The sequence below is a fragment of the Chenopodium quinoa genome, unplaced genomic scaffold (genome assembly GCF_001683475.1).
Source record: "Chenopodium quinoa cultivar QQ74 unplaced genomic scaffold, ASM168347v1, whole genome shotgun sequence".
In the NCBI taxonomy this organism is placed as follows: domain Eukaryota; kingdom Viridiplantae; phylum Streptophyta; class Magnoliopsida; order Caryophyllales; family Amaranthaceae; genus Chenopodium; species Chenopodium quinoa.
This window is the reverse complement of record NW_018744619.1, coordinates 1-20,662: the sequence shown is the minus strand read 5'-3', so window position 1 is coordinate 20,662 and position 20,662 is coordinate 1. Positions and strand designations below refer to the sequence as shown.

At 34.0% G+C, this 20,662-nt stretch overlaps 1 protein-coding gene across 1 annotated transcript; it reads right to left on the bottom strand.

Moving 5' to 3' along the window:
* Nucleotides 1-12,303: 12,303 nt before the first annotated feature.
* On the bottom strand, nt 12,304-15,374 carry LOC110700121 (tRNA-splicing endonuclease subunit Sen2-1-like). The gene is made up of 2 exons (XM_021877608.1): nt 15,146-15,374; nt 12,304-13,691 (listed from the first exon to the last, which is right to left on the bottom strand). The coding sequence occupies exon 2, from the start codon at nt 13,592-13,594 to the stop codon at nt 12,851-12,853; it is 744 nt and encodes a 247-aa protein (XP_021733300.1). The 5' UTR covers nt 13,595-13,691; nt 15,146-15,374; the 3' UTR covers nt 12,304-12,850.
* Nucleotides 15,375-20,662: the final 5,288 nt, after the last annotated feature.

The window sequence follows — 20,662 nt, the reverse complement described above, 5'->3', positions numbered from 1 at the left end:
GGTAAAAATTAAAACAAGGGCAATAATGTCAACATTTTTAAAAAATGTGGGCTTTATGTAGAAAAACGCGGGCGATGTTTAACAAATCCCTATTTATAAAGTAGGGAAAATATATACTCCCTCCGCTTCATGTTACTCGCAACAAAGGACATGTTTGCGGAGGCCGAGGCAAAATATTGAAAGTAGATTAATTAAGGTGAGGGGTATAGTATTAGGAGAGATAAATTGGTGGGAAAAGTTGTGATCCCATATTTAGCTTTACACCCATGTTGGGGGGAATTTTTTTTAGTGGGAAATATCCCACCGTAACTCTGCTTCCCACGAAAGGGAATGTGAGTTTTTTGGAGGATAAATTTTCCCTCCCTTACTTTTACATGAAATTTCAAAACTTTTGCCAAATTCACCCACATTCAAAAGTATTCATAATTTCCAGCCAAAATGACCCCTTTATAAGGTGGTCTCCCCTTGAAATGAAGCCATTTTTTTTTGTTCATTTTCAAACACAATACCTAGGTGGGGGGGGGGGATTCAAAGAGTATCCAAAAAAACCAACACAGTATTTCTTCAAAAGATACAAGCAGCCCAAGTAAATTACATTTCCCTACAATTAGTTGTTAATAATCCTAATTTCTAAGTGCTCTGTTAGAACCAGTAGCAACCATATGTACTAAAATTAGGCTCCATTGAAGACCGCAAAATAAAACCTATAGCCGCCATTTCATCACCTTCACCTGCTCTGCAAAAAAAAGGGACTCATGGAATTCTTTGAATCTATTTTTTTGGAATGCATCGACTATATGAAGAGGAACAGCAACATTGGGATTATTACAGCATGGGACTTCATGATGAAACATACCATGATGAATCAGACATAGTAAACCAGCAAGTACACAATGAAAATTCAGATATTGGTTATGATGCAGATGATGATGATGCACAAACAGATGATGGTGATACAGGGGAAGAACAAGAGGATGGGACTCCACAAGAACAACAAGGCCATAGAAGGGCCAACAGAGAAATGTCACTAGATGAAAAGAGGCAACTTGTTGATGAATTCTTGGTGAACATGGAGGGGGACTCACTGCTTTTGGATTTTTATCCAAGTTGGCCAAGAAACACAAAGTTCACAGATCCACAACAACAAGATGGTTCCAGGTAAATAAGAAACACTTAGGGGAGGGGATTGTTATTGATGTTAGGACCAAAAAACTTGGCAAAAAGGCCCCTAACCCAAAGTCTATTCAGATGAGTGGTTGGTCTCTGTCCCATTGTATAAGAGGAACTGAAAGGAGCTATGTTGATGCCCTTCATGTGTCATCCTCAGTTATTCATAGGTTAAAAAAAAAGGTAGGCTTATGTAGGGAATATTTCAAGCTTTAATCACACTAGCTTGAACCCCACTGTGATCATACACTAAAGTACGGTGGGGTCCAAAAGGGAAGAAGATAGAGCAAAAGAGTCGCCAACAAGTTTTAGGAACTTGTAAACCGTTCACGAGGTGAAGGTTACACCCCTTAACGATCCAAGAGATCGTCAAATCCATAAGGTCTAGAACCAAATAAGGGTTCGGGGATGATGGTACAAATCCAACCTAAAAGAGATTAAACCTGCCCTAATAATAGGCCTCTACTTTATTCTGATCGTATTCATGTGCGCTTTTTAATTAACATGCAATCATTAGGAATTAACCCTAAACCTGTTTAATCTATGTTGGTTGAATATTAATGCACAACAAATCTATTATTGGCGATCACTTGAAATTGTAATCATAATTAACCCTAAACAAGATTATTAATTATCTTATTAAGCGTGATTACAAGTACAAATTCCCTTTAAACATGCAATAAAAGGTGTGATCAAGCAATAACAATAAATATCAAGCAACAATAATAATCATAATCATCGTAATAATAATCATGAATAATAATCACGTTCATGTTAATATTAAAGCATAATAATAATAGCAAGATCCTAGGCATGATACTAACAAGATTAATAACAAACCCTAGCATGTCATTAAGCAATAAAGATCAAATCTTTAGCCCTAACATGATACTAACAATCATAAATATTAGGAAGAACATAGGAAGCATCGTAACAATCATATTTAATATTAAAAATACCCTAGACATGATACTAGGAATATCAAAATAACAATGTAAACATGATTTCTACATCATAATATCAATAAATCAATTAAAGTACTTACTTTGATGCCTCGTACCTCTTTTCTAATAACAAAATACACACGTTAGTAACTTCAAGGAAATAATAATCAAAACAATTAAATTAAATAATTGAAAGAGAGATTTGGGAACAAACCCTCAGAAATTAAAACCTTTCACGTCTAGGGCGAAGGCAACTTCGAATATAGCTAGGTGTTTCTAGATCTTGTGAATGCGGAATTTTATATGAAAAAGCAAAGTTAAAGAGGAGATGAATAATAGAGAGATGAATCAAAGAATGCTAATGAATGAATGATGAATCTTAATGAATGAAAACTGATTGTAGGTGAATAACTTGCGAATGAAGAGAATTGGTGAATGAAAACGGAGTTTTTAATACGATATTTATAGAGAAAATCAGCCAAAAAAGATAAATTAACAAAACAGAGTCTGACGCTCAGGAAACAGAGCTGGCGCCAACCCTGGCTAGCTGGCGCCAGGGCGCCAATGGCTTAGCGCCAGGCGCCAAGGGCCTGGGGTTGGACGCCAAGCTTGATTTCAACGCGTTTTCGAAAAATCCGATAAGTTTACCGTACTGGAGGATAAAATAATATAATTTCTTCGAAAATGCTATTTGATCTTGATTAAAACTCTGAAAAGTCAACAAAGTCAACTTATCAATGCTAATTGAATTAGAATGAAAAGAACCTTCTAGAAGAATCTAGAAGACTAAAACCATTCCTAATTGCATTAGGAATGATAAATCATACTAGGCCCTCCCCTAGATCATTGGGCCGCATATAAAGCTCAAACCGGGCCCAGTTTGGTAAATTGGCCATAATTTCCTCAATATTCATCGGAATTGGGCTTATAATATATCGTTGGAAAGGTCTTTAACAAGCCCCATCCAACTACACTACTATTGGACCCATATCATGGACAACCAAACTGGATTGGCTGTTTTCTTAAAAATAAGTTTTTCAAAAACAGAGAGAAGAGAAAAGAAATTAAAACTTTCCGCAACACTAGACCTTTCCACACTTTCGTTTCATTCGATTATGATTCGATGTGAAAGGTATCATCACTGGGTTTGGTTTTGGGGAGACACAAATGGGTGTCTACAGCTTAGAACACACACTTCAACCAAATCACCCTGCCCTGACAGACAATCACAAAATTGCTAGATTGAAGTGGGTTCTAAGCTTTGTGAACCCTATTCCAGATGTAGGGGACCCAACATTTAGAGACATGGAGTACACAATCCACATAGATGAGAAATGGTTCTACTTGAACCTAGAAACCAGAACCTTTTATCTGCTACCAAAATGAACAAGATCCATACAGAGCACAACAATCTAAGAGATTTAAACTTAAGGCTATGTTCATGGGTATTGTAGGAAAACTACTGTATGATAACAACAAGAACCTTTTGCATGATGGGAAGTATGGGTTTGTTCCCTTTTGGTCAAGTATGAAATAACAAAGAAAAAAGCAAGAATATAGACAAGGGAACACTAGAAACAAAGGCAGTTAGTGTGTTAACAAGGATGCTATAAGGGGACATGCTCCTCAATCATGTTATTCAATTATACATGAGAAATGCCCCCCCTCCAATTACCAAAGGATATCATCATCCAATGGGACAATGCTAGGCCACATCAAGTACCTAAAGATGCAGAATTTAAAGCAGCATGTGAAGCATATGGGTTCAATATCCAGTTTGTGTATCAACCAGCACAAAGTCCAGACTTAAACGTGTTAGATTTAGGCTTGTTTAAGGTGATTACAGTCAATTCAATATCAATCATTCCCCACAAACATTGATGAATTACTTCAAAAGTGAAAGAAGCATGAAGAGGAATTTGATCCAACAGTGAACAAGTATACATGGATTACCCTAACAGTCTGTCATGCTTGAAATTCTAGCAAGGAAGGGTAACAACAACTTATCCCCCCACACATGAAAAAAAGACACTTGGACAGGCTAGCCTACTTCCAGACTTGCTACAGGTAGACAAGGAGCTTTTGAACACAGTGGTACAGTATTTGGACACAATAGAAGTGGAAACAACAAATAGCAACATCATGAAGAAGCCAACATAGAGGTGGATGCAGACTAAGCTAGGAAAACTTGGAACAATGAAGATGCTTTTGGGACTCATAGACTGCCACACATAACCATAGTACCCTAAACTCTTTTTTTTGTTTTAGTTTAAGTGTTGGTTATGTGTATTTTGGTAAATACTTAGTCCTTATTTTATAGGCAGTCATGTATTAGGGCTCAAAAGACTATTGTCCTAACTTTTGTAAGTAAAACAATTTTTTGAATGAATGAAAAAATTAATCAAGTCCATCAGACAGTGTTATTTGTCACTCAAAGCAATCTTGATAGTGGTTTACCTCAACAACAACTTCAAAAAGAAGTCACTAGAGCATCCACACTGAATAATGAGCTATCAGTTAAGTCCCTTCATCATTTGGAGGTAAGTGTCAGTGATGCATTAACATGTTTTGGGACTCAATGCATCTAAGGGGCTATTTGGGGACTCCCATGCCAATACACATACATACACATATCAGGCAACAACAAGAACACCCAATAAAATCAACAGTCCACAGGTAGCCCATATAAACAACAATCCACCCTATATTAGTCTAGCCAATTAAGGTAAGAACCAACACAGCCAACTAAGGTAAAAACCAACATGGCCAACAAAGCAACAAAGGTAAGAACCAAAATAGCCAACACAACCAAGTAAAGTATCAACCAACAAAGCCAACACAGCCAACTAAGGTGAGAATCAACACAGGCAACAACAACAGGAATTACCATCACATCATCAATCCAACAAACAGAGGGTAATACACCAAACCAACACAACGGACACAACATACAAAGGAGAAGTGTCCTGTGAACAGCTTAATCAAATGAAACATGATTATAACAAATGAACTCCAAAATCTAATCAACATCCCAAAAAAGGACTCAAAACACATATATAGCCAATTATCACCCAGCAATTCAGCCACTTATCAAACTCAGACAAATGAATATCTGCAAATAACTTGAATTTAGGGTTTAAGAGATTAAGCTGCACAATTAGTTATGGGGATTGGAGTACTGGGGATAGTAGATCTGGTGGATAAGTCGTGTACACGTCATCCGGCTCCAAACCAGCAGGGAGCCCAAACCTTATGCACTTTTCACCGAAACTAGGCCCAAGCATCTATCACAGTCATCATGGGGTAGGACTCAAGTGGCCAGTGAACCTCCTCAGCAGTCAATTCAACGGGTTCAGACTCCCCAGTCTCAAATCCGGTGTCTGGAACCCACCATCAGGTACAACGGCAACAGAAACATCATCTCGGCAGGTTTTTTCAACAGGAAGAACGACGGCGATAGGTTTTGGGTCCAGATCTTCAACGGTGGAAAGTGGAGCGGGCCTTTTAGATCTAGAAGCAGCCACTGGTTTCTCCTTCTCGTCGCTGGAGAACTCAGCCAATTTAGCACCGATGATCCTCCTACCGCGCAATTAATGGAAGCGCGACGTAGTGGTTTCATCACACCAGTACCCCGACGGGGGATGTAGGTCGTAGCAAAAGAAGGATGAGGATTCGAACTTTTAGTAGCAACAGAAAGGGACTCGTACCCCATCAAATATGGATTTACATCATCTGAGGAAGCCAGTTTTAGTGAGAGGCTGATACAGAGAGAGAAGAATACAAAGAAATGAGGAGAGAGAAAGGTGAAAACCCAGTAGAAGTAGAGAGAGAGAGAGCGTTGGGAGAGAGAAAGAGAGAGAGAGATTGGGGTATATGAAGAACTAGGGTTGAGTGTGAGTTCTGGAAGTTTCAAATCCAGAATTTAATTCATCCAACCACATTCATCTTCAATTGAATGGTGATTAATTGAATGAAGGTAGTTGGGGAAATTGTAATTTTTAAAAAAAATTTGGGTAAATATGGTGGGAATGGTTAAGAAAACTAAAGTTAGGTTAATTCTCCTAAATTTAGATTAAGAGTAATAAGATGGAGTTATAAAAAAAAAAGTAAGGGTAAATAAGTCAATTTGTAGGAAAAACCCTACTAAAAAAGGAAAAAAAAAAGAAGTTGTTGCAAGTAATGTGAAGCACCCATTTAATGAAAGCAAGTGTTGCAAGTAATCCAAAGCGGAGGGAGTACTATAATTTATGTTATATTGGATAAAATGTTTATCAAATGTTGATTTTTTGTAGGAAATTACGAGGTTGTGTTCATTTTAATTCAATAAGAATAAATATAAGTTTAGCAAAATAAAATAAGATGAAAAATAGCAGGGCCTAAATATTTAGAATTTATTTTTATTGCTAGGTTTTTGGACCTATTCACTTCAGCTTAATTTTAGTTCACTTCAGCTCCAATCAGTTCAGTTCGACTCCAATAAGCTAGTTCAGTTCAGTTCAGTTAGTTTAGTTCAGCTCCAATCAGTTCATTTCACTTCAGTTCAGCTTCATTCAGTTCAGTTCAGTTTCAGCTTAGTTCAATAAATGTGAACATGCCTTTTGTCGTTTAGAAGATCATGTTAATGGAAATGGGTGAGCAAAAACTATTGGAATACAAATTGCATATTATATTTTAGCCATAAATTTCATTTATTTTTTGCAAAATGGGATGCATGCAAGTGCTCCCCTTAGAAGGCCAAATACATCCGCCTGTGGTTAAAACCGTGCATTACACGGGACTAAACCTAGTAATATATTAATAAATATGTAAGAATTTAAAAGCAAGTTCGAGATAGAAGAAAATTTAATTTTAATTTTAAAATCAAATTGAAAAATATTATATTTAATTTTTTGACCATTATGATTTATGAACTACAACATTACTATTAGTAAAAAGAAAATATTAATAAACTGAAAATATATAAATTCAATACTCCGTAGTTATATACTTTTATAATCTCCGAGCTAAAGTGCATTAGCAAGGATACAAACTAATTATTGTTAAATTATTTGTTGGTAAACATAAAAATAGAAAGTGTTGCAAGACTTACCATTAAACAATGTAATAGGAAATACATACGTTCAAATTCAACTTGAATTTACAGAAAAGAGTACATGTAAAAATTTAATACAATATCATGATTTATTGATGATGCACGAAAGCACTCAAGTGACATGCATAATACATACAGTACTTCGTATTTAAATTGAGTGCATGCATACCAATATTATCCATATAGCCAAGATTTTTAACTTTGAAAGGTATCCATTTCATACCACCCGCACCACCGCCTCATTAGTCGTGACCGGATCCCATATTAGTTTTCTAGAACTAGGGACTGGACCAGGCCTAGACCCTGATCCAGACCCGGACCCTGATCCAGACCCGGACCCTGACCCCGATCCAGAACCAGACCCTGATCCAGATCCTGACCCAGAGCCAGAGCCAGACCCGGACCCTGACCCAGCACCAGGTGAATATTTGGATTCACTAGGGGATTGGGCTGAACCATAACCGTATCCGAAACACTGGTAGGCCCGGATGTCCAGCCCCACCCGTAAGACCAGTTCTGGCCATGACCCGAGCCCGTGGCGCCAGTTGTTGTCTCCTCATTGAGTTGAGTGTCAGCTGCTTCTGCTGAAGGTGAGGGTGAGGAGGGTGGTAATGATATTATTATCGCTATTTTTCTCCATTTTCTGTCCTTTGCTTTCGCCGAAGGCGGCATTATGGCGAGCTAGAGATGGGGTAAGTAGCAGGTTGAGCATGAGAAAGATGAATACAAGGGTTTTAAGATGATACATTTTGAATGATTGTTTGAGTTGAGGGTTGTTTTGTTGATAAAATATGCACTTAAACTAGTGTAAAGCTATCTCTATATATAGTAAGGAGATTTAGTGGTAAGGGCTGATATTTTTTGCTAAATAGGGAAAGGGGAGATATTATCACAAAACATTCTTCAATTTTATTTTAGGAAAATTTGCAAAATTACCACCCAAAAATAGTATCAATTTCTAAATAACCACCCATTTAAAATTTTATTTTAAATTACCACCCACTAAAATATTTTTTATGCAGATTACCACCTTTTTTTTCAAAATCCAGTGGAATTCAGATGAGTGGGGCCCTCCATCCTAACGGCTAGTTTCTCATTCCCAATTGAATTTCCCCCCGATTTTCCCCCTATATAACATTTCTCCTAACCTAATTTGCGATTTGGACTTCAAATTTTCCCCAAATTCCTCAAATTTCAGCCCTTATAATTGCTGTAACATCTTGAAGAAACCTCGGAGGTGAATTCGCATCAGATAACCTATTACATTCTTTAAATTTAAGGTTCTAATTGTGCTGAAATTGGGAAAAACTTGCTAAAATTGGGGAAAACTTGTTGATTAATTGCTAACCCTCTGGCGTCGCCATCGACAGCAAGCAATTGTCAGGTGAATGAACTCAGCACATGGTCCCCAGCAGACGCCCTAACAATGGTGATTTTCGCAAACAACCTTCAAGCTAAACCCAATTACATAGGAGCAAATTTTTCTCTCAACTTAAACTAATTTAGGGTTTTAATCTGCAATTTAGGATCTAAATTTGAAGAGTGGGTGAGAATTAATGGAGTTAGGTGAATTTGTAGAGAGAATTGACTGAGAGAATTGAGAGAGGAGTAGCTTACAATAGTGAAATCGACAGAAAATAAAAAAATTTAGGAGGGAAATAACGACTGTGGGCTCCACACACCTGAAATCAACCGGAAATTTAAAAAGGGTGGTAATCTGCGTAATTAAATATTTTAGTGGGTGGTAATTTAAAAAAAAAAAAAATTAATGCGTGGTTATTTTAGAAAATGGAACTATTTTTGGGTGGTAATTTGCAAATTTTCCTTTATTTTATTTTAATAAATGCTCCATTTTTTTCGGCCTAGGAACATATGTCAATGTAAATATTTGACCAATAAATTTTTTTAATTATCAATAAGTATAAATTATAATAATTGAAAGTTAATAATTTATTCGTTGAGGCGGTTTCAACAAGTACCCACAAGATTATATATATTATATATATATATATATATATATATATATATATATATATATATATATATATATTTGGGGTTTTCTATACAGTGCCCTGAGATATTGACTTTTCCAAGTTGTGCCCACACATTTTAAAAATTTCACACTGTACCCCAAGGTACTTTAGTGTCTACGATGTAACCCTACCGTTAAATTGACGTTAACTATTGCCTTTAGTTTATATGTTTCACCACCAAAACTCAGCCCTCACGACCCACCACCCTCCACCCACCACCCACCGACACACCCTAGGCCACCAGCGAGCCGAACCCCATCAGCGATCCCTACCATCACCCATCACAGCCCACCACCACAAACCCACCACCACCTTAGTGCACCACTAAAGAAAGTGTTAGAATGCAATGGAGGAATTTCATTCGAATTCTAATTGAAATTTCGACAAATTGGTTTAGGGCTTTTGTTTCATTGGATTCAAATTGCAAATTAAGTTTGTAATTGTTATTTTCATTTTAAAATCAAATAACTTGGTTCAAAATAATAGAAACCCTAATTTTTTCTCCCAAATTGATTTTAAATTGTTAAATCATAAATTTGGGTTCAATTTAGATTGAGATTAAATACACAAAATTGTTTTAATTGATTTTTCCACTGAAAATTTGCACGAATATGGTTCAATTGGTCGAAAATTTGGGCATGAAGAACGAAAATATGGGCATAAAGCTAAGAACGGCAGTGAAGATTAGGGTCGAAGAATTGAGAGAGAAGGAGAGAGGAGGGCCGCGTGACGCAGGCGGTGATGGGTCGAGGAGAGAGGAGCGCAGCTCGGTGGTGCGGCGGGAGGTGCGGCGGTGGTGCGGCTGGAGGTGTAGTGGTGGGTAGTTGTGAGGGAGGAAAGAGAGGTGTTTGGGTTTTTTTTTTAATTTATTTATTTTGAAGTTAACATAAAGTTAACTTTAGTTAACGGAGGGATTAGGATAGGGTTACACCGTAGACACTAAAGTACATTGGGGGTACAACGTGGAATTTTAAAAATGGGTGGGCACAACTTGAAAAAGTCAATACCTCAAGAGCACTGTATTGAAAAACCCTATATTTTTTATGTATAAGTCTAGTCAAAGTAGTCTAAACAACTAATTAGTGCAAAAAGTGCTAATGGAGCGATTCTTAAAAAACGAAGGGAGTATTATTTTTGATTACTTTTCTTATAATAAACTGATCCTAAATTACTTACAACATTTCTATTAAAAATCTGAGTCTTAAAGTTTGTAATTATTTCTCTCACTTAACCACTTTATTTAGGAGTAGTAGTCTATAAAACTTTAAAGAATATGAAGCCAATTCAATTAAAAAAAATTTCATCAAACAAAATATCCTATAATAAACAATCACTTAATAAGATATCTGGTTTATCAAAATATTTAAAATAGTAAAATACTATACAGATTATAGTGTTGCGACTAATATGGAGATAGAGATTTTTCAAGTCTGTGGTGTATAAACTGTTTCAAATTTCCCTATGGACTATATTGCTATACGCATTTGTAATCTTGCATGGATGGGGTAGTAGCCTTTGTTTTTTTTTTTTTTTTTTATTAATTATTTCTTAAAATTCTTTATCTATGGTATAGTGTGATTATATTTATTGGATTATTAGGAAATTGAGGGTCCAATTTATGCACTATATATGTTAACATCCCTACCAAGAGTTTACGTGGCTTATGTCTTTTGAAAGAGAGTTTAGTTTTTTCTGAATTCCTACACATTATGACAAATTGACAATATTCGTAGCACCATCACCATGCTTGTGATAAGATATCATTTATACATTATAGAATTTGTCACATATGAAGTATGATAATTCCATAGTCTAGCATAATTTCGTTTTACATTTGAATGGGTTTTTATGTAACATTAGAGGATTTGCATTATTGAACTTACTGATTTACATGTACGTAGTATGACGGTCGTTTTTGTACAATGTTGCTTTTATATGGATTATTTGGTTTTTATGTTGTATGTGTTGGGGTAGTTCATCCCAAGTCTCACATGGAAGGTGTAAGGAGATGAAGAGCTCTTTATTAGTGAGTACACACTCCATTAGTATAAGGCCTTTTGGGAAGGTGCCAAAAAATAAATCCGTGCAGGTAAGGTCCGAAGCGGGCAATATTATACTAATATGGAGTGGAGTATGCGTGCGACTCATCAAGATGGGTGACCTGGGCCGAACAAGTGGTATCAGAGTCGATGGTTCGGCGAGACAGACACAGGTGTTATGTATGTGGGACGATTTCCTCAAATGTGTGACTTCGCGATTGTGGTGTCTTGCGTATATTATGAGCAACAAGGAAAATCAAATCTTATCTAGCTTAGGAAACTAATTATCTTTTCCTAAGATAAACTAGAAAATATATCTTGCATAATCAAATAATATATCATAAAGATATTATCATATCTTTCCTAATAATTTATTTATGATAAAAGGGTTGAAACTTAACATTATTTTATACCCATTAGACTGTGTCCTTTGCTTTATGACTCTAGGTTAATTTATAAAGCATTATCAAACTCTCTCTCTCTCTCTCTTTTTTTTTGGGAGATATCCTATTATTCTTCTTTAATAATTTATTGAAAAGATAATCAAGCAATTGGTTCCCTCAAAAAAAAAAAATCAAGCAGTTGGTTTTTTTTCCCTTCTGAAGAAAAGATACAAGGAATCAGGGTTGTCTACTCTCGTTCTCTAAAAAAAAAGGGAAATTATCAATGGTACACCCAAGATTCGGGCTTTTATCAATGGTACACCAACTTAGTTTTTATTTATCAGCGGTACTGGTACAACCAAGGTTTAATACACTCATCTACAATAACCCAGTTTCATCATTCACTTTTGTTTTCGTTCTTAGTTCTTACCGTTACATGTCTTTTTTGTCCCAAAACATCAGGGTAATAATTGCTTCATTATTCCATATTTCCATGAAGCATGATTTAGTTCTTTTTTGCCATGTTTATCCCATCAATTCCCTCCCACCCCGCCCCCATTATCGTGCTCACTGCTCAGGGAAGATAAGAGTAGTGTGGAAAGACATAGATATTGTTCTTTACAATCTTGATTATCTGAACAATTATTCATGGGTAGCTAAGGGGAAACACAGGATGGTTGCTGTTGCAGTAAAACATGTGATGCAGGCTCCTCAAAATTTTCTAAACCAATTCCACCTCAAGTTTAGTTGACCTTCTACTTTTCAATTTCATACACCCTAGCTTGATATGCGAATTTTACAAACTTACAACAGTGAACATTCTTTAGAGCGCAGAATGGCACACCTTGGATGAGGGCCGATTAGAGAGCCTACCTATCAACGGAAAACCTCTGGATCCTAGTACCAATCTTCATACAGCTCCTGATGAGTACATTCTATATCGAATTCTCACAACAAATAGGTGAGCATCAAGCTCGACAAGCAGACAAGTAATGAAGCTGCTGAATAGCTGTCAGCATTACAAATGTATGGACATACGAGATTAATGCAAATGATGCTAAACAGACGGGGTGCTTCGACCTCTTTCATACCCATGTAAAAAAAGAGGACTATAAGTTACTAAATAACGTAGCAAAATCCAAAACAAAGTATACTATTGTTATCTTTAAAAAATAAAAAAAATAATCAAATATCAAGTATGCGTTTTAGCTTCACTACAGATTTTAGAATCTGTTTTCTTTTCACGAGTTTGCTCTGGAATCCATCTAGAGATTATTCGTGGTTCTATTTCATATTTCTCCAAACACACTGGAGAGTTGTCTTTACTAATGCCTAGGACATGTAACACTAGCAAAGTCTTAGCAACACCACCACACAGCCGAATTGTACCATACAAATCAGACCATAACTTCAGCCGTCCACTGGAGTTCTCATTTCTCTCTGATAGTACAAGAACAGCATATTCTGAATGGACCAAAGCTGGATGGTGGCGATAAGCAACATAATCAACACCGTATTGGGATCCCGACCTAACTACCCAATTGTTCATTCTTAGATGGGCATATGCTTTGAAATACTCCGGAAACATTTCAACTTTTGAAATCATGAATTGCCACAGGTCCTCAAAAGTTTTCACAACACCGTCGTCTCCCACAATCTTCAAACACTTCAATGCATAACATAAGTAAAAAGCTTCTTGTAAAGTAAATTCATACCAATGTTGATCATTTTGGCTGGTTACAATAACCCGGCCAAAACATGCACGGTTTAGAAGTTCAGATTGTTCTGTATTAGCTTCAAAAAGCACCCTACAACCAGATATAGATCCACTGCATTCTGATGTGGCTAGAGATGATTGAAGTGCTGAAACTATTCCCGACATTGGTTCAGCAAAAGCTTTTGCTTCTGCATCTTTCCCTTTCCACCGCGGACCCATTTCTTCTATTCAGAACAAGAATTCAGTCATGTGCATCCACAAATTCTAATGTCAGCTTGATGATCATAAACTTGAACTCACATCCATTTCAATCTAGCTGTAAATGGAAAGAAAAATATTGAGTAACTAACATGGTGGTCAGCAAGAGCATAATTTTTCACAATGACAAGCAGTAAGGCATTCAAGCAAAGCCAATGCATAACTGCATACTTTTTTTAACTAATTAAGATAAGAAAGAGGATCATTATCACAATTCATGCATCAAGTCAAACAATAGACGAGGGCCTCAATTGGTAACCCCCTCCCTAACAAATCCAAAGACAAAGATAAAGAAATTTTGGGTTATACTTCAGTTGTTCTACTATTTAGTAGGTAATTAACTAAAAGGCGTAGTTATTCATCATCTTAGCTTATGTTTCATAACTGCAGTATTGAAGAAACGAGGTATGCTAAGGATAAACTCTTCAGCAGTCAGACTATTGGCTAACAAACTACTCTTCAGCAAAACAGGTTCAAGCACACATTATGACTGCCAGGTCTATCCCTGTCCCTGATCCAGGAAGCAGGGCAGCTGCCCCGTTAGAAAAAATGTCCATTTCATATTTCCATTCTAATGTTAAGGTCGTAAACAAGAGCCTACAACACCTTGGCAATCAAATCTGACTCTATTATCAAAGTAGGCTCCAATAATCACATGAAGTGCACATAAAATCCTTCTCGCTTGATAACACCAATATAAATTGCACATAGCAATTTAGCAAAATAATAGCAACAAGATTGCTCATTACTTCAAGAACCCTAAATTGACTACTTTGACAATCACATGCAGATCCAAAATTATGTAAAAGAGGGGCAAGTACGCAGTAATTACAACCAATAGCTCAATAATTAACATACTAATTGATTCAAAAAAAATCCATAGTATAACTAATAATCTAATACAAAGGTTCGTCACAAGTTTACATATAACCAATTCATAATCTAATCAAGGGCTTACATTCATAAACAAGTCATTCTCTAAAAAAGTAATTAGAGTATCATATAACAACCCATCTCCCATGTCATTGGGACATATGCTTTTGATTTCGAGTTTCTAATATGATTTTTTACAAGTTTGATTAGAGCCAAATTTATACATAATCTAACTTAATTTTAATCAATTAACACCAAAAAAAAAGCATGCATAAACTTTAAAATCCAATAATACAGCAATTAGAGCAATCAATTCAATCATATTCACATACAACAAATTTGGATGCGAAACTAATCTTAATTAATCAAATTCAAGCCTAAGGCCTAACCCAAAGGGAGAACATTGAATATCAACAAATTAATAAATCAGCATGTTATTCCTATATCAATTGAGTATTTAAATAAATTAAAATTTTAACCCCTGTAATACTATAATAATTAATAGATTAACCAACAAATAACCTTTCATACCATCAATTAATCATCTGACGCAATACAAATTGATTTGGGATTGTATGAAACTAAACCCTAGATTATAAAAATTAAATTCGATGATTTTAAAAAGAAAATGAATCATACCTGAGAAGGTGGTTCAATGGAGATTTTTGAGGATGCTTCAATGGAGAGGAGAGAACAAGAGTAAAAGGGTGAATCAAAAAGTGAAAAGCTTGAAGCCTGAATGGAGCAGTATTACACTGTTACTGTAAATCTGTAATGCCTTCATGAGTTAACAGAGTAATCTCGCCCCCTTTTATTTTTTATTTTTATTTTATTTTTTTTAATTTTTTTTTTTACAACTAATCTCGTGCTTCTACATGATGGTTTTTTAACAATCTTGTTAATGAGCGTCTTGAGATGGAAAAGCATTGGCGTATAGAGTCTATGTGCCAATAAAACAAATAGACCCTAGTAAAATTTAACATTGACTCCTCATGAATATTTTAAAACGGTATTCCGTACTAGTATTACTTTGAAAATGCATATTAAATTTATGTGTAAATCAGTGTAATTACCGTTTATACCTCTTTATAGTTATATGATTCCAAGATTTTGGAATGATCGTTAGCCTTTTTTTTTTTTTTTGATCAAATCACCTTTGTATGATTGTATTGTCTTCCTTCTCATATGTTTTATAGTTTGTTTTGTCTAAAGTATGCCCACATGACTACATGAGCCATGAGCTGACCATGAACATATCTAATTTGATCAGAGAAGAACATTGACTTCACTTATGAATTGGAAGAACATTGACTCCTCACCAATATTTTTATGAATTGGAAGAATGTTTATCACTCTTATGAATTGGATATGAATTTGAAATTAATTTCGAGACAAATTTGGGAGATAAGAATTGAACATTGATGGGTTGTACTTAATTAAAAAAAAACAGCCAACCCGATAAATTCGGTTTATGATAGTGTTTTTGAGTCCAAAATTTAGTCCTAACCTAACTCGGTTCATGATCACCTATTCACCTTTAGTTGAACTTGACATTGTGATGTGTCACATTAGGTTAAATATTGGGCTTGACTCAATCACGGATGTACGATTATCCCTAACTAAATGCATATTTGGGCCTAAGATATAACCTTTATAAGGTACCTAGTCCTAATTTTGTGTTTGAATAGAACCTTTATAAGAACGGACAGACTAAAGTCGTATCACCCAATATCACTCAATCAAAAGTAATTCCTAAAACTACTAACTAAAATAGATAGGGAAACAATGTTCTTTTATTTCTTATAAATTATTATAATCTAAACTATCAAATGACCAAATTATTTTTATGAGAATTAAACTAAGGAAAATAAATAAACTAAAGCAAATTAAACTAGGGAGAATAAAAGTAGGGAGAAATCAATAAATAAAAGCTTAGGGTATAGGTTCACCAATAATTAATACTCCCGGATAAAACATAACAACCAATTGTCAATGCATAAATTAACTAGATTATAAAGGGCTTTCACTACGTATTATAATTACAGTATTAATCTACCGGTATTAATTAAATTGCATCTCTTGAATCTTGACTTAACCATTTATAAATTAATCTGTTTATTGAAACTAAGCCTAAACATCGATTCTCATCTCTCGAATCTCGAATCAATATTGCATAACTCATACAATTAAACCTGCGAAAATCTAATTGCATAGCATTATAATAATCAATAGGAAATTAACTCACAACATTAACAATCAACCGTAATAATTTATTCTTTCATATTAACTATGGATCCCCAAGAACCTTAGAGTTAAACTACTCGCACATAATTAAAATTAAACTAATGAAAGCAATTAAAGAAAGCATGATTAAAAAAAAAAAAAACAACAACAACAACAACAATAATAATAATAGGGTAAAAGGCAATAGTAATGAAAACTAGAGAATAGTAATTGGAGAAGAAGTAGAATAAAAATATAAAACAAAACAATGCATATTTCTTGCAGGCGGATGCACAATCTGCATGGTGCATCCCCTTTTTTTTTTAAAAAAAAAACGATAAGAACATTGTATAGAAATGTAAAGAACATTTACTTAAAGTAAAAAGAACATGTTATAGATTTGTAAATAACATTGTATAGAAATGTAAAGAACATTCACTTAAAGTGAAAAGTAAATGTTATAGAATGTTGAATAATGTTCTTTATCTTCATGTTTTTTTATTGTTAGTATAATGTACTTTTATTTGTGACATAATGTTAATTGTTTATTTTGAAATATTCTTTGAATTTTGTCTATATATTGTAGTGATTGAAAAAAATAATGTTCATTACATTAAATTATCATTATAGGTGATAAAATTCGGGTCGGGACGAGCCTAAACATAATATCTCGTGCCCAAACCCGGAAAATATAGCGGGTTATTCGGGCTTCTTTGGGTCGGGTTTGGATTTTTAACTAAAAATGCATTTTTAGGCTTGCCCAAATCCATCTTATTTTCGAGCCGGGCTGAAGTTGACCACCTCTAATTATCACGTTCTTTATTAGTATTACAGATGTTCTTTAGATATATATAAAGAGCATAAAGTTTGATTTTTTTTTTTTTTTTTACAAAAGAACTATATGTTCTTTACAAAAAAACTATATGTTCATTACAATACAAATATATGTGATGCTCTTTATAAAACAGCTAGATGTTCTTTATAAAATAAATGTATGTTCTTTAATGAACAACTAAATGTTCATTCCGCCTTTTTTAAAAAAAATGAATACACGGAGCATTGTGCATCCGCCTCCAAAGTATTTAAAAGTATATAAATCTGATAACAAAACTAAGCGTAAAACAAAACTAAAACTAAAACTAATAATACGAAAACTATCTAATCTAAAAGCTAATATAAGAATATTGCCTAACACCTACGTACTACTACTATACCCTTTTTATAAGGATTATGAATCTTTTAAAAGTCAACTAACATTAAGAATCCTAGTTGAACTCAAATTAGTGAAAAAGCTGCCAAAAGAAATCTAGTAAACGAAATCCCACAATCAGCCCAACAATGACGCGTTTCCACGGCCCAGATGACGCTCACCCAATTGAGCCCGACAAAATCACGCCCAGCAGCTCCACGGATCTTCCATTTTCTTTGAGCCCAATACTTAACTTAATTGATTCATGTACTAACTTGTAATAACTTGGACTTCTTCATCAATCGAGCCCTTAATCACCAAACTAAACTCCTTTGACTAGTCTTGGGCAATTAAACTAAGGTCATAAAATACGATCAAACTCCAATATCTTCATAGTAGCTTAATAAGTTTGGGAATTATCAATAAACCTGCAAATTCCTTCAAAATAGTATCAACTCTACAAAAACACTAGATTACGTATATTAGTAATGAAAATAAATCCGCAGAGCTCAAATAAGCACAAATATGACCGTGAGACAGAGAATAAAATACATACTCCCTCCATTTTTTTTTAATATGCATCACTTGGTGATGCGCGGAGTTTTAGAAGGGTAATATAATATTATGAGTGGATGAATAATTTATTATAGTATAAGTAAGATGTGGACCATAAAAGAGAAAGAATGTGAGGAGAGTAAATATTTTTATTATATAAGTGGGGACCATAGAGGAGAGAGAAATGATAAAATAATTTAAGTGGGGTTTAAAGTAAGAGAGAGAAATGATAAAATATAGTATAAAGTTTCCAAATAAGGAAGTGATGCATTTAAAAAAACACCCATAAAAGGGAAGTGATGCATATAGAAAAACAGAGGGAGTATAAAATAGACTTGGGTTTAAGCTAGAATCTTTTCGGGCTCCTAAATCTAAGAACGTAAATGGGACTTAGATTAAATATAAATATAATGAATTCGATATACGATATAAGATTAGATTGGAGGGACCATGTTTGGAATTAGAATATATAGGTTGGGTCCAAATAAAACATAGGACTTAACTTACATAGATGGAATAGAATTTGGTCTAAAGGTGATCAACTATAGTCCGGTTAGAAAAAGGACGGGTTTAGACAAGTTAAAAAAGTGCATTTTAAATTAAAAACTCAAACTCGACCTAAAAGCCTGCTTTGACCCGACAAACCCAATATCTTTTAATTAGTGAACACTAGGCCCTAGGGTAGGTAGGACACCCTACACTCCCTCTAAACGCATCATTTAGAGTACTACCCACATCCTCCACTAAATTTCATTTTATCTCTCCTCACCCTTTTTTTTTTACATTTTCTCTATCCACACCCATTTCTCTGCAAGTTTCTCTCTTACCAAAAGCTTTAATTGTAAAATTATTTTTTAATTATTAAAAAAAAAAACTTCAAGCACTATGAAATTCAATAAAACAAGGCGCAAAATCTGAAAAAGTAAGTTATTTTGTTTAAATTTGAATGAAATAGAGTATAAACCATAGGTTTTACTATTTTTTTTGTTGCGATGTATTTCGAAAATGTAATCGAAACATCAACCATGAAAATTGTATATCAATGTAAGTATTATACTATAATCTTAGTAATTTTTATTGAAAAACTAGTAAATTATCAGTACATTCTTCAATTTTATTTGCAGAGCAAAGGAAATCGTTTCAGAGAAGAGAAACAAAGATTATAGTTCGTAGTTTTTTTGTTATTATTTCTTTAATTTTTTTTTATTTTTATAAATGTTCATTTTCATTTTGTTAAATGTTCATTTATAGGTTAGTATAACGCCATTCACATTTTAATAAATTATAAATGTTCATTTTCATTATATATAAATGTTAATTTACGTATTGATAAATGTTCATTTTCATTCTCATTCATGATCATTTCATTTTTAACAAGTAAAAGCATTAATTTTAAAATGAACATGTGCATATACTTAAAAGTTCATTTTTATACTACTAATTAAAGCACCCAATTATATCATGAAGTAGTTATTTTTTACAAATTTAATAAGGAATTTCAATAAGAGTGTGTGCTATATTGTAGTTGTCATGGAAATGATTCTTACAATTACAATAAAGAGTGTGTGCTACCTTCAAAATTTTTCAATAACAAGTACAAAAATTTATACAAGTAATTTTATACATTTTTCATCTATAACAATGCTCCTTAATTAAATGTTCAATTATAAATAATTGTAAGTTTATTTACAACTATTAAATAAATATGTTCAGTTTTGAAATATTATATGTTCATTTACAAATTTAATTAAATATGTTCATTTTTGAAATATTATATGTTCAATTATAAATAATTGTATGTTCATTTACAACCATTAGATAAATATTTTCATTATTTTGGAAATATTATATGTTCAATTCACTACAAGAAAAATGTCTTTTCGTAGCGATTATACATTCGCTACAATATGCAAGTATGATTGTGAAATAATTAAGGAAGTCGTATCATTTTACAATCGCCATGGTTTTCCCATATAAAATCAATACGGAAAAAATAATAATACATATCCACACTATTTTTACACATTTATATAATTTTGAGAAATCGTATCATTTACAATCGCCACTAAATCCTAAAAATCGATACGAAAAGCTTATTCAACACTAGATATAGAAATATTGTTTGACAAAGAATACATAAAATATGTCATAACTTATTGGTGAAACATTTAATATAAGAGTTTGAGGTT